Below are 22,589 nucleotides of genomic sequence, written 5' to 3'. Positions count from 1 at the left end.
ACTGATCTAAATGTCCTTAAATGAAAGAAGCCAAGACATGCTTAAATGGGTTAGTAATGAAACTCTACCAGGTTTGTACACTGAAAAGAATCATCAGAGGCTCTACCTACATGTGGTAAAGTCAGAGAAATATTTAATCCAACTTTTTCTGGCCTTTAACGTTGGTCCATCCTTGTCAGACCAGCACAACTCTTCTCTAAATTACAGTGCAGAATAAGAAATAGCAGGCAAGTGGATAGCAGATAAAGCTCTAAGGATTTATGATTCAGATTTTGTGATCCAGAGTTTTTTTTTCCTGTCTCTTCTTTGCTGTTATTGTGTGTAGCTCAAGTTGTAGCTCCAGAGAGGGCGATACATCAAAGTTTTATGTCATGCATATCTGCTTTGCTGGGGATCTTTTGTGATCCACTGTTAAGTCCTGCACTGTTTTGGAACCATGCATATCAATGAGTAGATCTGAGCAATGATTCTGTTTTCTATAGATTTGGCTTAGATTAATGTAAAGGATTCTTCCTGTCTGAATTTAATTCTCAACATTGGGAAAGCTTTTTTGAATGGGTACCTTCCTGATAGGCCAAGTTATAAAGCAAATCAGAAAGTGGGTTCAAATTGTTAGGTATGGTTAAGATTTGTCAGCATTGTGGATACTATCCAAGAATCATTTGTTACCAGACTAAGATGGAGTAATTGAAAATATTTTATTCTAAAAGCTGATTGATATTAGTAAAGTTACAGAAAAGGCCATAATGACAAAGTAGGAAGTGCATATTAGAATTAATTCTTCATCCTGGAGAGAAGTAATTTGCATAGAGACTGATAAACTCTTTTTGTATTTTGTTTTTTAAAAACAGAATTTTCAAAGTTAGCTCAGGACCAGAGTGGTTGTGATCTCAGAACTTAGAGTGATGCATATGGCTGAATTATAAACATAATTTCAATCCATTTATTTATGCAAAGAACACTGAAAAAAAAAATATAATACTATAAAGATAAAAAAAGAAGTTATTATAGTTTGTGCTCTTTTTCATATTATTGACCTAGGAATTTAAAGCTAAGAAACAAAGGTGGTTTTACAACTGTTTTATTTTTTTTTTAAATTTCAGTCAGTCAGTTTAAGACATCATTTATAGGACATATGCAAACCCCTAAATGATTTGGTAAAAAGAAACTGATGCCCAGAATCGAATGACATTAATTTCTGAAACTAATCAGGAATAGTATCTTATGGCTTCACTACAAGCATGTTATAATTTTAAAATAATCATTGGGGGTATTACTGTGTTCCAATTATCCTTGTTGATGGAAGCAAATTTCCAATGAGAAGTTTAATAGATTTTATTGATGCATTGACAGGAAGCCTTACAATATTTCTTGACAGTTGGATTATTGCAGGAAAATTGCTTTTTCAGTTGAGGACAGTTTGAAGCACCATCAGTGTACTCACAAGGATTAGCTGAAATTAAAGCAAACATTGAAAAAATTTCAGCTTCATTCTCCTTCTCCATATAGCCTATGCTAACTGCATCCTATAATATAACAAATGACCAATTCAGCAAGAAAAATATTTGGCAGAATATTTGGTGTAAAGTACAACAATATCCAAATATTCCAAAAATGGAATATCTAAACCATGGCTAGAGGGCCACACACATACCTTCAAGTCCTATGTGAAGCCCTTGAATCAAACATGCAGCAGAGAAATGCCTTATAAAAATATTAATACTGTGACTAAAGGTAATATATTAACCTTTGTAAAATTCAAGGCAACATCATTACTTAGAGATACATTGGATTTTGATTTTCTTCCATGTAATGTATGGACTAGGCATGGATAATTTAACATTTTCTTGTGGGCCATGATCATGACATAAATGTTAGCTGATAGTTTGCTTTTATTGTATTTTATTTTTGAAAATGCCCAGAAACTGACTGTGACTATGCCTCTTAATTCACAAGGTATAACATTATTTTTCACTGTAACCTGATCATAATACACTGAACTGAAATACTGAGATCACTTAGAGCAGTTTGAGTCATCTGTTCAAATAAACCATCTGTAATTGGTCATGATTCAATGGTTTCAATTGATATATTACTCCTCCAAAATAAAAGTTGAAATTATTTTTGAATCCTCATGGTAAGTAAATTAATTCCCTCAAACTTACTGCACAAGTTGTTGCTACAGGACTCTGGGCACTTGGCACATGGTGTTCCTATTTCATAAGGGGAATTTTCTCCAGGCATAACATTTCCACTGGAATATAAAAGAAGACATAAGACATTTAAGTCAATTTTTGACATTGTTCTCAAATATTTTCTTTTACAACATGTTGCCAAAATGACGTTGGCAATTAGTTTTATAGCTCTTTAATTAAAGTTACTTCTAAAGTAACCTGATTTTGGCAATGAATAAGGGAGCAGACTTGAGGAAAGAGATTGACCTTAATCCCTAGGGGCAGGGACTTTTGGGAAAGAGAAAATGAAAACTGCCAGACACCAGAGAATCCATCTTTCCAATTCATATGATGTGGCAGCCTTGGGCAGGGGTGGGGAAGGGAGTTTTGGGGAGATTGATTTGCCTACATGGGAACTAGCCTTACAATATCTCCTTCAACCCTGGGGTTGAGTTGGCAACTTGTTGGTGTAGATATTGGAGAGTGCAAACTAAGCTGTGATATGCAGAGACTAAGTGGCATATTGATGAGTTCAGAATTCTGGGGAAAACTTGAGTGTTTTGCTTCTTCCCTCTAGCAGCTAAAGGGATTTAGATCGAAGCCCCTAGTTCTAAAATCAAGCATGGAATAAGCCTCTTTCCTGACTACCATAGGTGTATGTATATACAGGTTTGTATCAGGTCATTTGGGTTGACATCTAGATTGCTGGAGATATTCAAATTGATGTAATCGTAGATATATATTTTATGTGTCTGTTATGTGTTATGTATTGTATTGTTATGTGTCTATATTGTACTTCCGCTAAGATCCGTGAGGACAGGAACCTTATCTATTCTAAACTTGGTATCTCTCCTTACCATTGAACAGTGAGTATTTCACACACTTGGTTTATAGTAAATTTTTGTTGTAATGATAATAATATTTAACAATTGGAAAACAATTTAACAATTGGAAAACAGTCAATTCAAGGAAACACTTAAATCAGGAGTGGTGAACTTGCAGCCTTGAGGCCACATGTGGCTTTCTAGGTCCTTGGGTGTAGCCTTTTGACTGAGTCTAAGTTTTACAGAACAAATCCTTTTACGAAGGGGATTTCTTCTGTGAGGTTTGGATTCAGTCAAAGGGGTGCACTTGAGGCTACAAGTTCACCTCTGACTTAAATAATCAAATATAAAAACAATCTGTGCTCATTAACTTCCTTGACTTTGCTTCCATATTGATATACTACTTTTGTCAATCATTGTGTCCCTTATCCAGGGCCTAGTAGAACAAGTCTGATCCTTTTCCCACGTGATAGTCTACAAAATATTTGAATAAGCTATCATGTGCCCCAAGGATCTCTTCAAAACGACAACCCCAGTTCTTTCAACCAATCCTTATGTGGCATGGACTTAAAACCCTTCACTATCCTGGTCACCTTCCTTGGGGATAGTTGCCAGGTTGTCAATGTCCTTCCTAAACTATGTTGCTTATAACTGGACAAACTTGCCTAGATTTTATCTGTCTGGTCAATTAGTCAATAAATACTTATTAAGGACCCACCATGTATTAAGCACTATGATAAATGCTAGAGATACATAGAAAGGTTAAAGACAGTCCCTGCTCTCAATGAGCTCTCAAGGAATCCTGTGTGGGATATACTATGCAAACAACTATCTGAGAACAGGATATATGCAGCATAAATTGGAAATGATCATCAGAGGAAAGGAAATAACATTAAAGGTGCTTAGTACGGGCTTCCTGTAGAAAGTTGGATTTTAGCTGAGACTTGAAGTAAGCCAAGGCATCCAAGCTACAGAGAAGATGGGGCAGAACTTTCCAATGAAAATAGAATTGTCAGTGAAAATGCCTAGAGTCAGGAGATGAAGTGTTTTATTTGAGGAACAAGGAGTCTAGTGTTGTGGGAATGCAGAGTATGTAGAGTGGGGTGTAAGGTGTAAGAAGACTAGAATAGTAGTGGTGGGAACAGGTTATGAAAGACTTTGAACACTAGAGAGAAAATTTTATATTTGACCTTGGAGACAATAGAGAACCACTGAAGTCTATTGAGCAGGTGAATGATATGGTCAGATCTGCACATTAGGAAGATGACTTTGACAGCTGAGTGGAGGATAAACTGGAGTATGAAACGATTGTGTCCGGGAGAACAAACAGCAAGCTATTGCAGTAATTCATGAATGAGATGATGAGAGACTACACCAGCCTGGTGACAATGTTAGAGGAGACTAGCAGATAATACTGAAGTACCTCCTTACTCTCGAAAGGTATGCTTTTAATGCAGTCCAAGATTGCTTTCACCCTTGGCTGACATACTTATACTTCTGATTCACTTTGAACCTGAAGTCAGCTAACTATCCCCTACTCATGATCTTTTTTAGACAAATTGTTGTGTAAACATGTCTAACCCATCTTGTATCATGAAGCTGATTTTTTTTTCACACAAGTGTATAACTTTACATTTATCCCTGTTTAATCTCTGGTTAATAGATTTAGCCTCTGAACCATATCCTGTTAAGACCTTTTTGGATCCTTAGTCTGTCATTCTGTGGATAACTATCTCTCTCACCTTTATGCCACCTGCATATCTGATGAGCATGCATTATATGCCTTTATCCAATTCAAACATAAAAATGTTAAAATATGAACACAATTCAGTAGAGATTCACAGGGTATTCCACTGCAGATTTCCATGGATGTCAACATCAAACCATTAATGACTATTCCTTGAGTCCATACATTTCCTAGAGATTAGTTTAGTAAGACATAAGCCAACCTCTGCAAATTTCATACTGGCATCATAGAAGGTTTTTTTATGCCACTGTATCTAAAAACTCCCACAAGGTGGGGAATGTGCCTGTATGAACAAGAAAATGAGTTCTGACAAACCTCAATTCCTGTAGCAGGACACAACATGCAGGGGTTTTCATAAACATTTCTACGTTCAAAATATGGCTTAAATTTAACCACCTAGATAGGTATATTAATAGAAAGTTTAGAATGGCAGAAAAAGAATTGGGCTTACATTCAGAAGGCTTGAGCCATGTCTTGTCTCTCATCCTTATCAACTATTTTGTCCGTGCTAAAGGGTTTTAGAAGCTGTATATTAAGAATATTAGGGTACACACTGGGGAAAACTAACTAACTCCCTGGGTATGTGCAGACCTCCAAAGATGTTATTAATACCTTGATTTTCATATGATTCTGCCAACAGATACAACAGCATCATAGAATGCAATAAAAATGCACATAGATTAATAGAGCTAGGAGAAACCTTCAAAATTATCTATCCCAAACCATTCATTTTAGATTTGAGAAAAAAAAATTAGAGAGATTAAGTGGTTTATCTGTGGGAGTAAAGCTAGCTAAATGGTTAAGGCAGGATTTTAATTCTTATTTTCAGACTAAAAACCCAATCATTTTTCTGCTGTGACATACTGCTCTTCTTTTCACATAGCTGGGTCAGCTCTACCTGAATTTTAATCTCTTTGGACAATGAGAACCTAGCTGAACTGATTTTTAATCTTTTATTTAGTATTTTATTTTTCCCCAATAACATGTAGAAACAATTTTTAACATTTGTTTTAAAATTTTGAGTTCCAAATTCTCTTCCTCCCTCCATCCTCATTCCCCTTATTGAGAAGGCAAGCAATTTGATATAGGTTATACATATATAGTCATGCAAAACACATGTCCATATTAGTCATGTTGTAAAGAAAACATAGACCGCTACTATCTCCCAGAAAAATAAAGTAAAACAAGAAAAAGTAGGCATCTAACTGTATTCAGACACCATAAGTTCTTTCTCTGAGGATGGATAGTATTTTCATCATAAGTCCTTCAGAATTGTCTTAGATCATTGTATTGCTGAGAATAGCTAAGTAATTCACAGTTGATCATCTTACAATATTGTTGTTACTGTATAGAGTGTTCTCCTGGTTCTACTCATTTCACTTTGCATCAGTTCATGTAAGTCTTTCCAGGTTTTTCTTAGAGCGTCCTACTCATTAAATCTCATAGCACAATAATATTCCAGTACAGTCATATGCCACAACTTGTTCAGCCATTCCATATTTAATGGGTATCCCCTCAATTTCCAGTTCTTTGCCACCAGAAAAGAGCTGCTATACATATTTTTTTGTAAATATATGTCCTTTTCTTTTTTGCTTTTTTTTAAAATCTATTTTGGGATACTGACCTAGTAGTTGCATTGCTCGCTCAAAGAGTATGCATGTTTTTATAACCTTTTGGGCATTGCTCCAGATTGCTTTACCTGATGGTTGAATCAGTTCACAACTCCACCAACAGTACGTTAATGTCTTAATTTTCCCACATCCCCTTCAAAATTTGTAATTTTCCTTTTCTGTCCTATTAGTTAATCTAATAGGTATGAGGTGATATTTCAGGGTTGTTTTGATTTGCATTTCTATAATCAATAGTGATTTGGTACATATTTTTCATGTTTTTGTGGATGGCTTTGATTACTTTATCTGAAAACTGATGGTTCATATCTTTTGATCATTTATCAATTTGGGAATGGCTCTTATACTCAGTTCTTTATATATTTGAAAAATGAGGCCTATATCAGAGAAAATTTCTTCAAAATTTTTTTTCTGAGTTGTGATTGCTAATTGTATTTCTCTTCACCCTATTTCCCCCTGTCTATTCTATTCTCTCTCTCTCTCTCTCTTTTCACCCTGTCCCTCCTCAAAAGTGTTTTGTTAGGATATGAACAGGTAATTTTCAGACAAAGAAATCAAAGCTATCTATAGGCATATGAAAAAATTCTCTAAGTCACTATTGATGAGACAAATGAAAATTAAAGCAACTCTGAGGTACCTCCTCACACCTTTCAGACTGGCTAATATGACAAAAAGGTAAAATGTTGGATATTGAAGGGAATGTAGGAAAACTGGGACACTAATTCACTGTTGGTGTAGTTGTAAAATGATTCAACCATTCTGGAGAGTAATTTGGAACTATGCCCAAAGGGCTATAAAACTGTGCACACCCTTTGATCCAGCAATACCACTGCTAGGACTATATCCCAAAGACATCCCCCCCAAAAAGGGAAACAACTGTTTGTACAAAAATATTTATAGCCCCTCTTTTTGTGATAGTTAATAATTGGAAATCAAAGGGATGCCTATCTTTTGGGAAATAGCTAAACAAGCTCTGGTATATGATTATAATAGAATATTAACGTGCTATTAAAATGACAAGCAGGAAGGTTTCACAAAAAATCTGGAAGGAATTATGTGAACTGATACATAGTGAAGTGAACAGACCCAGGAGAATGTTGTACACAGTAACAAGTATTGTACAATGAAGAACTATGAATGACAGCTATTCTCAGCAATACAATGATCTAAGACAATTCCAAAGGACTGATGATGAAACATACTATCTGCCTCTAGAGAAAGAACTGATATTGTTTGAATACAGACTAAAGTATGCTATTTTCACTTTCTTTTTCTTTTATTCAAGTCTTCTTGTACAAAATGACTAATACGGTAATGTTCTACATAATCACCCACATATGAAACCTAAATATATGATTGTTTACCATGTCAGGGAAGAGGGAGGGGAGGAAAGGAGGAGGAGGGATAGAATTTGGAATTTTTAAAAAATGTTGAAAATTGTTTAACATGTAATTGGGGGAAAATAAAATATACGTTAAAAAAAGTGTTTTGCTTCTCTGACTACCACCTCACCCAATCTGCCCTCCCTCCTATTACCTGCTCCCTCTTCTCTTATCCCTTTCTCCTCCTATTTCCATGAAGATTAAGATAGATTTGTATACCCAAATGAGTGTGTATGTTATTCCGTCTCTGAGCCATTTCTGATGAGATTAAGATTCAAGTTTTCCCCGCCACTTCCCCTAGCTTCCTCTGCATTGTAAAAGTTTTTTCTTGCCTCTTTTATATGAGATAATGCACCCCATTCTACCTATCCCTTTCCTTTCTCCCAGTGCATTCCTCTTTTTCATGCTTTAATTTTATTTTTTTAGGTATTATCTTTTTATATTCAATTCACATCTGTATCCTCTGTCTATATATACTCCGTATAACTGCCCTAATAATGAGAAAGTTCTCATGAGTTACAAGTTAGCCAATCAATGAGAGCCAGAGTGATTTGTGTTTCAGGAATGGTCCTTAAGAAAGAAATCTAGCTCATAAACCATATCCTGTGAAGTTTAAGTGATCAAATATACATTCCTTTGGGCATGACTCTGGAGGAGAAAGTGAAGGCTAGTGACCGCACAGCTTTTCCTCACTTAAATCCAGTTCACTTGCATGCCATGGCATCACCTTCCTGATGTCACGGTCCTCTTCAAGAATGAAGGACAAACAGCAGCAGCAGCGGCAACAACTAGTTACAGGTATCATCTTCTCATGCGCGAATGTAAACAGTTTAACCTTATTAAGTCCTTTATGATTTCCCTTTCCTGTTTACCTTTTTATGCTTCTCTTGAGTCTTGTATTTGAAAGTCAAAATTTCTATTCAGCTCTGGTCTTCTCATCAAGAATTCCTTGAAGGATTATACTCGGTTTTGCTGGGTAGGTGATTCTTGGTTGTAATCATAGCTCCTTTGCCCTCTATATTGTCATATTCCAAGCCTTCTGATTATTTAGTGCAAAACCTGCTAAATCACTGTGTCTCCATGATACTTAAACTATTTCTTTCTGGCTACTTGCAGTATTTTCTCTTTGACTTGGGAGCTCTGGAATTTGGCTATAATATTCCTGGAAGTTTTCATTTTTTCAAACCTTTTTTTTCCTCATTCCTTAAAACTTCCACAATTATTCTTCTTCCTACCTTCTCAGCTGAAAACCCTGCCTTGTATTTCACTGAAAATAAAAAACATTGTGGTCTTTTTCTTCCATTCCTCATCCCACATCACTCAAATGTCTTCTACCATTATATCCTTCATGCCTTTTTCAAATGGAAAGACTTCTCTTCTCCTTGCCAAGACAATCCTCTATATAAGGAAATGATCACATTCCATCTTATATCCTATTGCAAATTGACCCTCTTTTCTTCCTATTCTCTAATTAATCTTCAGTCTCTCCCCATCTACTGAGTGCTTCCCTATTTTTCACAAATATGCCCATATCTCTTTCATCCTCACTTGATTCATCCATCCCCATTAATTATCATCCTATATATCTTCTTCTTTTTTTGGTCTAAACTCCTTGAAAATGTTGTCTACAATTGATGTTTCTACTCCTTTTCCTCCATTCTCTTCCTAAACTATTTTAGTCTGGCTTTCAGTATCAGCATTCAACAAAAATATTCTGTCCAATGTTACTAATGATTTCTTATTTTCCAAATCTCATCACCTTTTTTCAGTCCTCATCTTTCTTGACCTCTTAGTAGCTTTTGACACTGTCAATCTCCCTTTTTTTCCTTGATAATAAGTTTTCTCAAGGTTTTCATGACATTGCTCTCTTTTTAGTTCTAAGTGCTCTTTCTCTGTCTCCTTTGCTCACCCTTCCTTCATCCAAGTCACCCATGATAACCATGAATGTCACCCAAGGCTCTATCCTGGGCCCTCTTCTTGTATTCCTCTATACTATTTTACTTGGTGATCTTATCAACTCCCGTGATTCCAATGATCATAGTTATGTAGATGACTCTAAGATCTACTTGTCTAGCCCTAATGTCTTCCCATCTCCATTCTCACCTTTCTAAATGTCTATTAATTTTCAGTCATTTCAGTCATGTCTGACTCTTTATGACCCTATTTGGGTTTTTCTTGGCAGAAGGTCAAAGTAGTTTGCCATTTCCTTCTTCAGCTTATTTTGCAGATGAGGAACTGAGACAAATAGGGTTAAGTGACTTGCTTGGGGTCACATAGCTAGTAAATGTCTGAGGCCAAATTTGGACTCAGGAAAATGAGTCTGCCCAACTCCAGGCCTGGCCCTCTATCCACAGCACCATCTAGCTGTACCTAAATGCCTTTTAGATATCTTAAACTGGATGTCCCCAAGACATATTAAAATCAACATGTCCCAAACTGAACTCATTATATTTTGCTCCAAACTTTTCCCTCTTCTTAGCTTCCCTATTGCTCTTTTTAATTAATTTAATTTAAATTTATCTTCAGTTGCAAGTTGTATCCCTTTTTCAGCTATTGATAATGCAAGAAATACAAAACTCATTACACATATGAAGCATTGCAAAACAAATTTCAACATTAGTCAAGTTCTGAAAAAAAAGCAAGAAAAAAAGAGAAAAAAATATGCTTCAGTCTGCATATTGAGTTTATCAGGTCACTAACTCAAGGCGGATAGCATTTTTCATTATGTATCTTTTGGAATTGCGGTGGATCATCATTGTGTTGATTAGAGTTACAAAGTCAATCAAGGAATCATTCAATCAACATTTATTAAACACCTAATATATGCCAGGCACTGTGCTGTGGATACAAAAAGAGGCAAAAGACAACCCCTGCCATCAAGGTGCTTACAATCTAATGTGAGAAACAACATGCAAACAAACATATACAAAGAAAATAATGTGTACAGGATGGATAGGAAATAATTAACGGAGAAAAATGACTGGAGTTAAGAGGGACTGAGGAAAGTTTTTTGTAGCAGGTATGATTTTAGGTATGATTTAAAGAAAGCCAGGTAGGTCAGTAGTCAGAGTAGCTGTTAGGCAATCCTACTATAGCTCTCTTATCAACTCACTATCCCATTCTCCATAGTGGCTCTTCCAAAGCTTTTTATCCCTCCTCAAAACTTCCAAGTCTCTTTCTGTCCCCTGCTATCTTAACTGAGGACTTGGCCTCATATTTTACTGAAAAAAAGATTGAGGCCATTCATGATGAACTTCCTCTTTCCCCCTCTTCCTTATCTCTTGTCACTCAGGTGCCTTCTGCCAATGTCTCCTCCTTTACCCCTGTCTCACATGATGAAGTGGCCTTATTCCTTACCAACGCTAACCCCTCTATTTTATCAAGTGATCCCATTACATCCTATCTCTTCCAATACATTATGGTCACTGTCATCTCCACTCTTTCACTTATTTTCAGTCTCTCCCTTTCTACTGGCTCATTTCCTACTGCTTATCTCTCCCCTATCATTCATTGATTCATTCGATAAATATTTATTAAGTACCTAATTTGTGCCAGGTGCTGTGCTAAATGTTGGAAATACAAAAAGAGGCAAAAGACAACCCCTGTCCTCAAGGATCTTACAGTCTAGAGGAGGACTCAACATGCAGATATAAAGCAAGCAATGGAAAGGATAAATAGGAAATGATAAAAAGAGGGAAAGCATTAGAATTAAGAAGGATTGAAGGAGGCTCCCTGTAGAAGGTGGGATTTTAGATGGGATTTAAAGGAAGCCAATGAGATCAATAGTTGGAAGAAGAGCATTCCAGGCATGAGAGACAGCCAGAGAAAATTCCTAGAGCTGAGAGATGGTATGTCTTCCTTGTGGAACAACCAGAAGGCCAGTGACTAGGTAAAATAGTATGTATTGGGGAGTAAGATGTTAGAAGACTGGAAAGGTGAGAGGAGGCTAGGTTATAAAGGATTTTGAATGCCAAGTAGAGCATTTTATATTTGCTCCTGGAGATAATCAGGAACCAGTGGAGATTATTGAATATGGGAGTGACATTTTTGGACCTGCATTTTAGGTAAACCACTCTAATGGTTGAAGGGAAAATGGATTGGAATGAGGAGAGACTTGAGGGAATGCAGACCCACCAGAAGGATATTGCAGTAATCAACACATGAGGTGATGAGGGCCTGCACAAGAGTGGTGGCTGTCTCAGAGAAGAGAAGGGTGGGTGGGGGTGGGGGTGGGGGTGTTATTTGATAGATGTTGCAGAGATGAAATTTACAGGCCTTGGCAATAATTTGGGTATGTGGGTGTGTGAAAGATAGTGAGGAATCCATGATGACCCCTAGTTTGCAAACCTGAGGGACTATGGGATGATGATGTTGCCCTCTACAATACTAGAGAAATTACTCCCCAACTCTGGATCAAAATCCAGTGATAATGACCTCCTGGTTATTTCATGAACAAGTCTATCTTTTGACTCTGGGCATTTTTTTGGACTGTCCCCCATGACTGGAATACTCTTCCTTCTTTGCTCTGATCATTGACTTCTCTGGCTTTAACTCCCATCTAAAATCATACCTGCTACAGAAAACCTTCCTGAATCCCTCTTAATTTCAGTAACTGTCTTTTGCCTCTTTTTTTGTATCCATAGCACTGCTTAGCACAGTGCCTGGAATATATGAGGTGCTTAATAAATGCTGACTGAACGATTGCTTGATTGAATTTGTAGCTCTAATCAACGCAATGATGACCCCCCACAAATCCAAAGGACACATAATGAAAAATGCTATCCACTTCCAGTTAGTGAACTGCAGTATTCCTAGTGTGTAACACAGTGCCTGGCCACATAGCAGGCACTTAAGAAATACTGATTTACTGATCACCTCTAGACAATAACTCATATTTGGATATTATTTTGTGGTTAACAAGACACTTTCATCACAACCCAGAGAGGTGAATGATGATATTGTTACTATACTGATTTAATAGATATGGAAACTGAGACTCTGAGAGGTGATTTGATTTTCCCATGATCATATAACTAGTTAGAATGGGAATCAGAACTTTTATTCTTTTCTTCTTACTCAGAACTCAGGGGTCTTTCTAATATACCATGTTTCATTCATATGAAAAAGTGTTACCATTTAATACAATTAAATTGGAATCTTTTGAAATTCTTTTTTGAAGTTCATTTCTATAGTCATATGTATTTTCCTCTCATTTATTACAACTTTTTTTCTGAAAGATTCAAACATTTCAAATACTGTTATTAATGTTACTCTTTTTATAAATTCCATTGTTTTTACTTACGCAGGGCAGTAATGGCAAACAAAAAAGTACTTGTAAGAAGCGTTAGGACATTCAGCAAGTCCACATCCAATTTTATGAGATGAATACCACATCACCTAGAATGTAAAAAGCAAATTGCATAAGAATATTTTTAAAATATTAACTCTCCTATGCTTCCAATATTGCAAGAATCCATAATTTCTTCCTTTTTTCTTTTTATTTTCCTGTGGGGAGAGGTAGATTGGAGTGGGGGCAATGGCTTCCCCTGATGTAAATAAATACTTTTTCCTTACCTGCACAGATTGCTTCATCTGTGTAAAGGGACCAAAAAAAAAAATCCACCACCATCAACTGGAGATTGTCCTTCTGGTGGTTCTTTCTACACATAGTAAAGGTAGTCCCCAGACAACAGACAACATTGTCATAGGGCCTGAATTAGAAATCTCTGCCACTTGGGTAAGTCTTAGGCAAGCTTTTCCTTCCTACCATAGTCTACAAGGACCTATGCTCATTTATACTCTATGATGAGTCATCAAAAAAGAATTTTAGGGAGCATGGCAAACAATCATGCTAAGAACTTCTTCAACCTTGTAAAATGGTAAAAAAAAATATATATATATAGCTTGATCTCCAGCCATAGAAGAGCTCAAAAATGATTTGCAAATCAAGTAAGAGAGACAGAGAAAAAATTGGGAAGAGAAATGAGTGATGCTAGATAATCATGAAAAACATGAAAAACAGCTTGGTAAATATGGAAGAAAATAAGACCTTAAAAAGATTAGGCCAAATGGTAAAAGAGGTCCAAAAAGCCAATGAGAAGAAGAATGCTTTAAAAACAGAATTGGCCAAATAGAAAAGGAGGTCCAAAAGCTCACTGAAGAAAATAATTGTTTAAAAATTAGAATGGAGCACATGGAAGCCAATGACTTTATGAGAAATCAAGAAATAATAGAACAAAACCAAAGAGTGAAAAAAAAATAGAAGACAAGGGGAAAAATCTCATTGGAAAAACAACTGACCTGGAAAATAGATCCAGGAGAATTAATTTAAAAAATATTGGACTACCTGAAAGCCATGATCAAAATAAGAGCCTAGATATCCTCTTTCAAGAAATTATCAAGGAAAACTGCTCTGATGTTCTAGAACCAGAGGATAAAATCATCACTGAAAGAATCAACCAATCACCTCCTGAAAGAGATCCCAAAATGAAAACTCCCAAAAATCTTATAGCTAAATTCCAGAGCTCCCAGGTCAAGGAGAAAATATTTGAAGCAGCCAGAAGGAAACAATTTAAGTATCATGGAGCCACATCAGGATAACACAAGATTTAGCAGCTTCTACATTAAAGGGTCAGAGAGCTTGGAATATGATACTCCAGAGGGCAAAGGAGCTAGGATTACAACCAAAAACCATCTACTCAGAAAAGCTGAGTATAATCCATGAGGGGAAAAATGAATATTCAATGAGATAGAGGAATTTCAAACATTCTTTTTTGTATGTTTGTTTTTTTGTTTTTAGGCAACTGGGGTTAAGTGACTTGCCCAGGGTCATACACCTAGTAAGTGTCAAGTATTTGGTCTGGGGCCGGATTTGAACTCAGGTCCTCCTGAATTCTGGGCCGGTGCTCTATCTACTGTGCCACCTAACTGCCCCCCAAACATTCTTGAGAAAAGACCAGAGCTGAATAGAAAATTTGACTTTCAAATACAAGACTCAAGAGAAGCACAAAAAAGTAAACAGGAAAGAAAAATCATGAGAGACTTATTAAAGTTAAACTGTTTATATTCCTATATGGGAAGATGGTATTTGTAACTCATAAGACCTTTCTCATTATTAAAGTAGTTAGAAGGAGTATGTAGATAGAGGGCACAGGTAGAAGTTGAATATGAAATGATGATATCTAAAAAATAAAATTAAAGGGTAAGAGAGGAATGTACTGAGAGAAATAGAAAGGGAGAGGTAGAATCAGGTAAATTATCTCACATAAAAGAGGCAAGAAAAAGCTTTCATACTGGAGGTGAAGATGGGGGAGGTGAGGGTGAGTGAGTGAACATTACTCTCATCAGAATTGGCTCAAAGAGGGAATAACATACACAATCATTTGGGTATAGAAAGCTATCTTACCCTGCAGGAAAATAAAACAAAGTCAAAATTTTGAAAAAAAAATAAAAGAAAATGTGAAATATCTCCTAGGAATAGACAAATGACCCAGAACTATATTAAGGAAAGAAAATTTAAGAATTATTTGACTACCTGAAAGCCTTGATTTTTTAAAATGTCTAAACATAATAATTCTAGAAATTATAAAGGGTGCTCCCCAGATGTCTTAGAACTAGAGGGCAAACTAGAAATTGGAAGAATTCATCAATTATTTCTCAAAGAAAACCATAAGATGAAAATCCCCAGAAATAGTATAACCAAAATTCAGATCTCCCCATTCCAGCACAACATATTTCAAGCAGCCAGAGAGAAATCATTCAAATGCTGTGGAGCCATAATCAGAATTGCACAAAATTTAGTAGCTACCATGATAAAAGAGTGGAGGGCATGGAATATGATATTCCAGAAAGCAAAGTACCTAAGATTACAACCAAAACTAATCTATCCAGCAAAACTGAAAATAATCTTCCCAGGGGGAGAGCATTTAATGAAATAGAGGATTTTCAAGCATCCTTGATGAAAAGACCAAAGCTGACATTCAAACACAACATTCAAGAGAAACATAAAAACCATGAATGTGAGTGAGAAATCAAAAGCAACTTCACAAGATTAAACTATTTATATTCCTATATAGGAAGACAGTACATATAACCTCTAAGAACTTTATCATTATTATGACAGAAAGAAAGGATCTACTTAGAGGGCACATGTGTGAGCAAATTATGTTGGGCTGATCTCAAAAAAAGAAGAGGAGAGTGATAAGAGTGATGCCCTGGGAGAAGAAAAAAAAAGGAAATTTATTTCACATAAAAGAGGGGCAAAAGAAGAGTTTATACAACAGAGGGAAATTGGGATGGGGAGAAGGCAACACTTGAACCTCACTATCATCTGAACTGGTCCAAAGAGGAGTGGTGGTAATTCAATTTACTTGACAAAGAAATAGGAGGAGAAGGGGAAGGGGATTATAAGAGGGAGCGTAGATTAAGGGAGGCAGTTACTTGATGAAAACAGACTTTTGAGGAGGGGAGATGGCAAGAAAAAAAGAGAAAGATGAATAGAAGACAATAGGATTCCATATATGGTTAGCAATCATAACCATGAATGTGACTAGGATGAACTTACCCATAAAAAAGAAAGCGGATAGCATAATGGATTAAAGAACAGAATCCAATGTGTTGTTTACAAGAGATACACTTGCATGTGTAAGACACATACAGAGTTAAAGTAAGGTGCTAAAGCAGAATCTATTATCCTTCGGCTAAAGTAAAAAAAAAAAGGTAGGAGTAGCAATCATGACTTCAAACAAAGCAAAAGCAAAAATGGACCTTATTTAAAGAGATAATTAGGGAAACTATATTTTTGAACCAAATTGCAATATAAATGCTTAGATAAAAATTAATGGAGTTAGAAAGCAGATAACCAATGGTTGGCACCCAAAAACGACTATTTTAACAGAAAACAGGTTAGTTCAATAAAAAAACCTTTGAAGCATAGATTAAAAATTAATTGAAAACCAAATAATCCTAAAGAATGAGTCAAGGAAAAAATCGTAGAAATAATCAATAATTTCTTTTTTAAATTTCCTATTTTTTATTTAGTATTTTATTTTTCCCCAGTTACATGTAAAAAGAATTTTTAACATTCATTTTTAAAACTTTGAATTCTAAATTCTCTCCCTTCCTCTCCCCCGCCCCCCAATTGAGAAGGCAAGCAATTCAATATAAGCTATACAGATGTAACCTTGCTGTTCCTACCCATGTCACCAAAGAAGCTTTTTTTTTGGGTCAGGTTCTGCTTTTGGTTTCCATTTTTCCAGCCTATTTCTTGACTTTGGCCTTTGTTTGGATATTATTCTTATTTGGACTTGACTTTAGGACCAGAGTTGAGCTCTACTCACCTCTCAGGGTGGGGGGATATTTGGCCTGAGATCCTTTTATATCCTTTTGCTGCTTTCACAATTCACTAAGAAGTTGTAAGCTTTCAGTGCTTCCGATGTGGTATAATCCTGGGAGAAGTCTACTTATAGCCCTTCTGATCTGTACTGTAGTCTTTAACTAAGTAGGGCCTAGTTCACTCACAACCATGTCCATTCCTCTTCCTGCCCTGGAACTGCCAATTATAAAGCAGTTATGAGTAACAGAGCTGCCAGATTGCATTTGTTTCTGCTTTCATTGCTGGTACAAGGTTTCCCTGAGATCTAACCAAGTGTTCAGTCACCTTACAGTAGTCCCTGTGTATCGGTCTGCTCCTTGCTGCTGTCACTGCCACCACAACCATGTTGCCACCACTATTAGTGCTGCTTTTACCTCACACTACACTCCTAGGCAGCCCCTACCTCAATATCTGTGTATTCCTCTTTCTGTTTTCCTAAACTTCCCTTACCTGGAATAATGACTCACTGTGACTTTAAATTGACTTTCCTGCACAGAATTTGGTTTGATGCATTTTTTAGGTATTTTTGTTTTTTTGAAAGGGTATTTTGGGAGAATTGGCAAAATGCTGATTTCACTCTGCCATCTTAACTCCATCCTCTGTCTCACTTTTTTTTTTTTTTTTGGCGAGGCAATTGGGGTTGACTTGCCCAGGGTCACACAGCTAGTAAGTGTCAAGTCTCTGGTCTGAGACTGGATTTGAACTCAGGTCCTCCTGACTTCAGGGCCAGAGCTCTGTCCACTGTGCCACCTAGTTGCCCCTGTGTCTCACTTTTTTAAGGGCCGTTAGGAAAATAAGCATTTTTTTCATTTTGGTCCTGAAGTTGGTTAATTCTGGTTCTATTAATTTTTATCTGAGAATTTCTTCACACCTTGTTAAAAGATTTAAAAAAAGTAAAACTGTTTTTAGGTTTCATTTGAGACTTTAACATTTCATTTTCTTTCTTACCTTACCCTTTATGTAATTTAATCAACTGATCTGGACAAAACTGATTAATTAGAATTTTTCTTCCCAATAATGCATGCTATAATCATGCAGGAGAATTATGGATGATCATAAGTGGTTTTGCCTCACAAAGGGTGGAAAAATAGTGGAGAGGAGAAAGAACCTAAAAAAACCAAACTTGGTATGAGACCCAACTAGGCCACACTATTCTACCATCATCTGTAGATCAATTTAAAAGCATGTGAAATGGAACAGAAATCTCAAAGAACTGTTCTCAATGTCGCTGACACAGATATTTAAACTTTACTATCTTAGTATATATTGTGCTGAGTAAGTGGAAATAGCACTTAAAAAGTCGAAGTTCTGAGGGTTGTCCTTATACCTGTCCTAATTCTCAACTGGCCTCTTGTCATTTCAACTCTCCTTGCTCTCCTATTTCACTACCATCAGTCACCCTTTCCTCCCATTGCAAATTGATCAGTTCAACTGTACACTCTTTTCTTTAAACTCTTGCCCCCCTGCCCTACTATGAAACCCCAATTCTCGTTCTCTGTCCCATCCCCTCTCCTACAGGACTTCCCAAACAGCTTTTCTGTGTATACTTGAAGCCTGTTAAATGTCACTGAAAAGTCACACTGACTGAATCCATAAAAATAACAACAACAACAACAACAACAACAACAACATCATTGCTATTCAATTTCATCTGGTTCTCTATTGCTTCTAGGTGCTCCTCCCAGTTTTCCATGATTGACTCTCACATTCCCCAGAGTAACTATTCTAAACCATCTCTTCAGTATTTAAGCCTTCTGCATCACTCCTTGCCTCTAGTCAGATCTTGACTCTTATATGAACAAAGCAGAGGCCATTCAATGCTAATCCCCACTCCCCCCAATACACAGACCACAACTCAGACAATTCACTGAACGCTTCCCTGATTTTTTCATTGTTTACTCCATCTCTTCCAAAAAAAAAAAAAGGTTTCTCCTCCTTTCCAAGGTATTTTTTGTCCCATCTTCTCCCATATCTTCAGGTATTTTGCCACTTCAATCATTTCCTCAATTTGCACCTCTTTCAACTAGCTCTTTACCTTATTCACATAAAAATGTTCAGTGTTTCTTCCATCCCTAAGGAATCTTCCTTTGATAAATCCAGTCCCCTCAAGCTATTATTCCAACTCTGTCCCCCCTCTTATAACCAAACTTAAAAAAAGAAACCTACATTTACTGCTGTCACCTAGTCATCTTCCACTCAATCTGGTATTCCTCAAAATCAAATACTCAATCAAAATTGCTCTCTGCACAGTTAATAGTGAATCTTTTAAAAAATGCTTTATTTGTACTTTTTCCATGACCTTTATTTCCAAATAAATCCTCTTCTCCTACTCAGCAATTGTCATATATGTCATACATATAATCTATCCATCTGTATATACATACATGTAATAGTTAACAAAACCTAAGAGTTCAACTGAAACTGGAAGTATATACAATTTTTCCATATCCATAGTTTACTACCTCTCCAAAGACGGGAGGCCCTATATTTTTTAATGAATGAAACAATTTCAAGTGTTAAAAATAAGGAATTAAATTGTATAATCTCAGTAAAACAATTAGAGGGGGAAGATCATCAGATCTTGTATTTTAAAATGAGGTTAACAAACCTTACATTAATAAGGCTTACAAAAATATATAAAGCTTATATTATTCTCATTATGAAGAATGACTGCGATAATTTAAAAAATTATGCAAAAAATAAAGAAAATCAATAAATTTGATTAGGTTAAGAGATCCATACCTGGAAGTAATCTTAAAACTCATCTAGTTCAATCCCTTCATTTTTATAAGTGAGGAAACCAAGGCCCAGAGACATTAATGAAATAGAAAGTAAGTAGGTAGAGTCAAAATTCAAACTTTAGTCTTTAGGATTTGTTTTACTGTACCATTGTAGCCTACCGAAAATAATCAATCTTCCAAATTATTTCTGTTTCTTACCTGAGTATAATGGCCAACCGGTTTCGTAGAAGTTGATCCTTTTCCAAAAACAAAATATTCAACCTCATCATACCAAGCTTGGATAGCTTTTGACCATGGGACAAGGGCAGTTGACATGAAGAGATTTTCACCACATATGCTCCCTAAGAAGAAAATGAACCATTTATGATGGGAGAATAATATTTGTAACCACAGCTTAAATAGTCTCTCCCACAAATATAGATCCTTTTCCTATATCTTTGAAGCATTAAAATCTTGAGAGACTGAAATTTTAATTGTTATTCTGGAGAGATGATTTCTTTTTTAAGTTGTAAGGCTAAAGAGAAGAATAGAAATAAATAGGATGAGGAGAACTGATATTTTGAGAGAAATGTTTCACTATTATAATGATGAGAAAAATGAAAATTTTGGGAACAAGATTGTGATTGGTATCTTGAGAAAACTGAAAAGTGGGATTCTGGTGGTTTTCTGAGCTGGTGTCTACTGGTTTCCCTGCCTATATTGAAGCTCTCAGGGGTCCTGGTGTTGGCACTTGCCTGCTCCACCAAGCCGGGTCTCAGGATCTTCCCCTGGTATGCTGAGGTGGGGCTTGCCACTGGCCTACTGGGACACCTCCAGTTCTGTACTGCTACCCCTCCCCCAGAGGAAGAGGGGCCTTTCCTATTAATCCCCCAAGCTTCCTGAGCTACAAGACTGCTGTGCCCTGTCTTTTTGCTGGTTCAGGGTTTTTCCTGGGTCCGTATTTTCTAGGCTTTCAGAGGTCAATGAGGGAGGGTGAGAGCAACTTACTGTTTACTCTGCCATCTTGGCTCCAAAAAGTGGAACTGTGTTGTCTGAAAACAGCAATTTTAATGATGGATAGAAATGACTAGGGCTATGATTTTTCTCACAATGAATGCTTTGTAAATTTTTTTTAATATACTGCTGAAAGTATAGTCAATATCATTGAAGTTTATTCAAACCTAAGAGACTGGATGTTGGAGTGGCTTTGCTATACACTCTCTCTTTATATATATATATACACCCACACACACACACACCCACACACACATATATATATATACCATATATACTGTATATATGATATATACATATATTACATACACTGCATTTGTATTATATGTTAATTTTTATGAGACAACTTCTCTTAGTTCCCAAATAAAATCTCATCTTCTACAGGAAGTTTTCCCCAACCCCTCTTACTTCCAGTGCCTTCCCTCTGTTAATTATTTTCTATTTGTCCTGTATATAGCTGGCTTTGTATATATTTGTTTGCACATTTTCTCTCCCATCAGATTTTAAGTTCATTGATGGCAAGACTGTCTTTCACTTTTTTTTGTATCCCCAGGACTTAGCACAGTGCCTGGCACATAGTAGGCACTTAATTAATGTTTATTGATTGATCGATATCTATATTTTTTATATTTAGATCTATCCTAAGATCTAAATGTTTGGATCTTTTTAAATCTAGGTCTGTAGCTAAATATAGATGGATCTACATGTCCAAATATATATGCATATATCTATCTATAACTATATATACATATCCATATATATTATATATATAATAACTATATATCTCTATCTCTATAGCTATGAAGAAAGAGAATGTGAGAGATCAAGAGGGATAGACAGAGAAGATAAGTAAAAACTTTTGAGAAAAAAGTTTCTCTAATTTATTAAATAATTAATATAATTAATATTTATATTAATAATATAATTTGAGGTTGGCTTTCAGAGCTAGTAGTTAGATGATATACTTTTAGTAATTAATGTGGAAATTTGATCATACTCCTTTGAATACCTTAGAACCTGAGATGAAAATGAGTAAGAAAAATGGGTATTCGGTAAAAAAAAATAAATGTAGGATGATCATTTAACGTTGTCTACATGTAATTACTATTGCCCTTAACACTTGCTACCCACGTATCTTCAAATTCAAAGGGATCAAACGCAGAAGCAAAAGAATATAGTAGCAAAGTACTCAAACAATCTAAGTCACCAAATATAAGGTTAAAGTCTCCTTATTAGACAAAAACTGCTGGGATAACAGGAAAGCAGTCTGGAAGAAATTCAGTTTAGACCTTTATATCATGTGATAAGCAAAAATAACCACAAACTGGACATACGACTTAATAGAAAAGACAATTCAAAAAACACAGTAGAGGAGAAGTGAAGAAGATAATTCTCACAATTGTTGATAAGGGAAGAATGGTTGACCAAACATTGGATGAAAATGATCCCAGAAAATTAAAGGGATAATTTTTCTTGTATAAAATTGAACATGTTTTCACACAAAAAAAATGCTGTTATAATTAGAAGGGTTATATAGTTCACTGTTAAAGAAAAACACAGCAAATTTACAGCCAAAAAAAGAAATTTGCCACAATTTTTTTAAATAAAATTCTGATATACAAGATATATCAGGACCTAATACATATATAAAGCAACAAAAGCTTTTCTCCCAGAGGTAAATGGCCAAATATATATGAATGAACAGTTTTCAAAAGAAATATAAGCTA

The 22,589-nt window shown here is 35.8% G+C and overlaps 1 protein-coding gene across 1 annotated transcript in view; it reads right to left on the bottom strand.

Moving 5' to 3' along the window:
* Window positions 1-1,064: 1,064 nt before the first annotated feature.
* Window positions 1,065-22,589, bottom strand: part of LOC114025080 (cysteine-rich secretory protein 2-like) — a 62,840-nt gene continuing 41,315 nt past the window's right edge. Inside the window, exons 5-8 of the mRNA XM_027838426.1 lie at window positions 20,068-20,210; window positions 13,058-13,152; window positions 2,166-2,254; window positions 1,065-1,453 (exon numbers count right to left, since the gene is read on the bottom strand). Coding sequence (XP_027694227.1) covers window positions 1,326-1,453; window positions 2,166-2,254; window positions 13,058-13,152; window positions 20,068-20,210 — 455 coding nt within the window. The 3' untranslated portion in view covers window positions 1,065-1,325. The remainder of the gene's footprint in view (window positions 1,454-2,165; window positions 2,255-13,057; window positions 13,153-20,067; window positions 20,211-22,589) is intronic.

The sequence above is a fragment of the Vombatus ursinus genome, unplaced genomic scaffold (assembly GCF_900497805.2).
Source record: "Vombatus ursinus unplaced genomic scaffold, bare-nosed wombat genome assembly UNPS02014826.1, whole genome shotgun sequence".
Taxonomy (NCBI): Eukaryota; Metazoa; Chordata; class Mammalia; order Diprotodontia; family Vombatidae; genus Vombatus; species Vombatus ursinus.
Note: the sequence above shows the minus strand (reverse complement) of the source record. Positions and strands in the feature narration are given on the sequence as shown.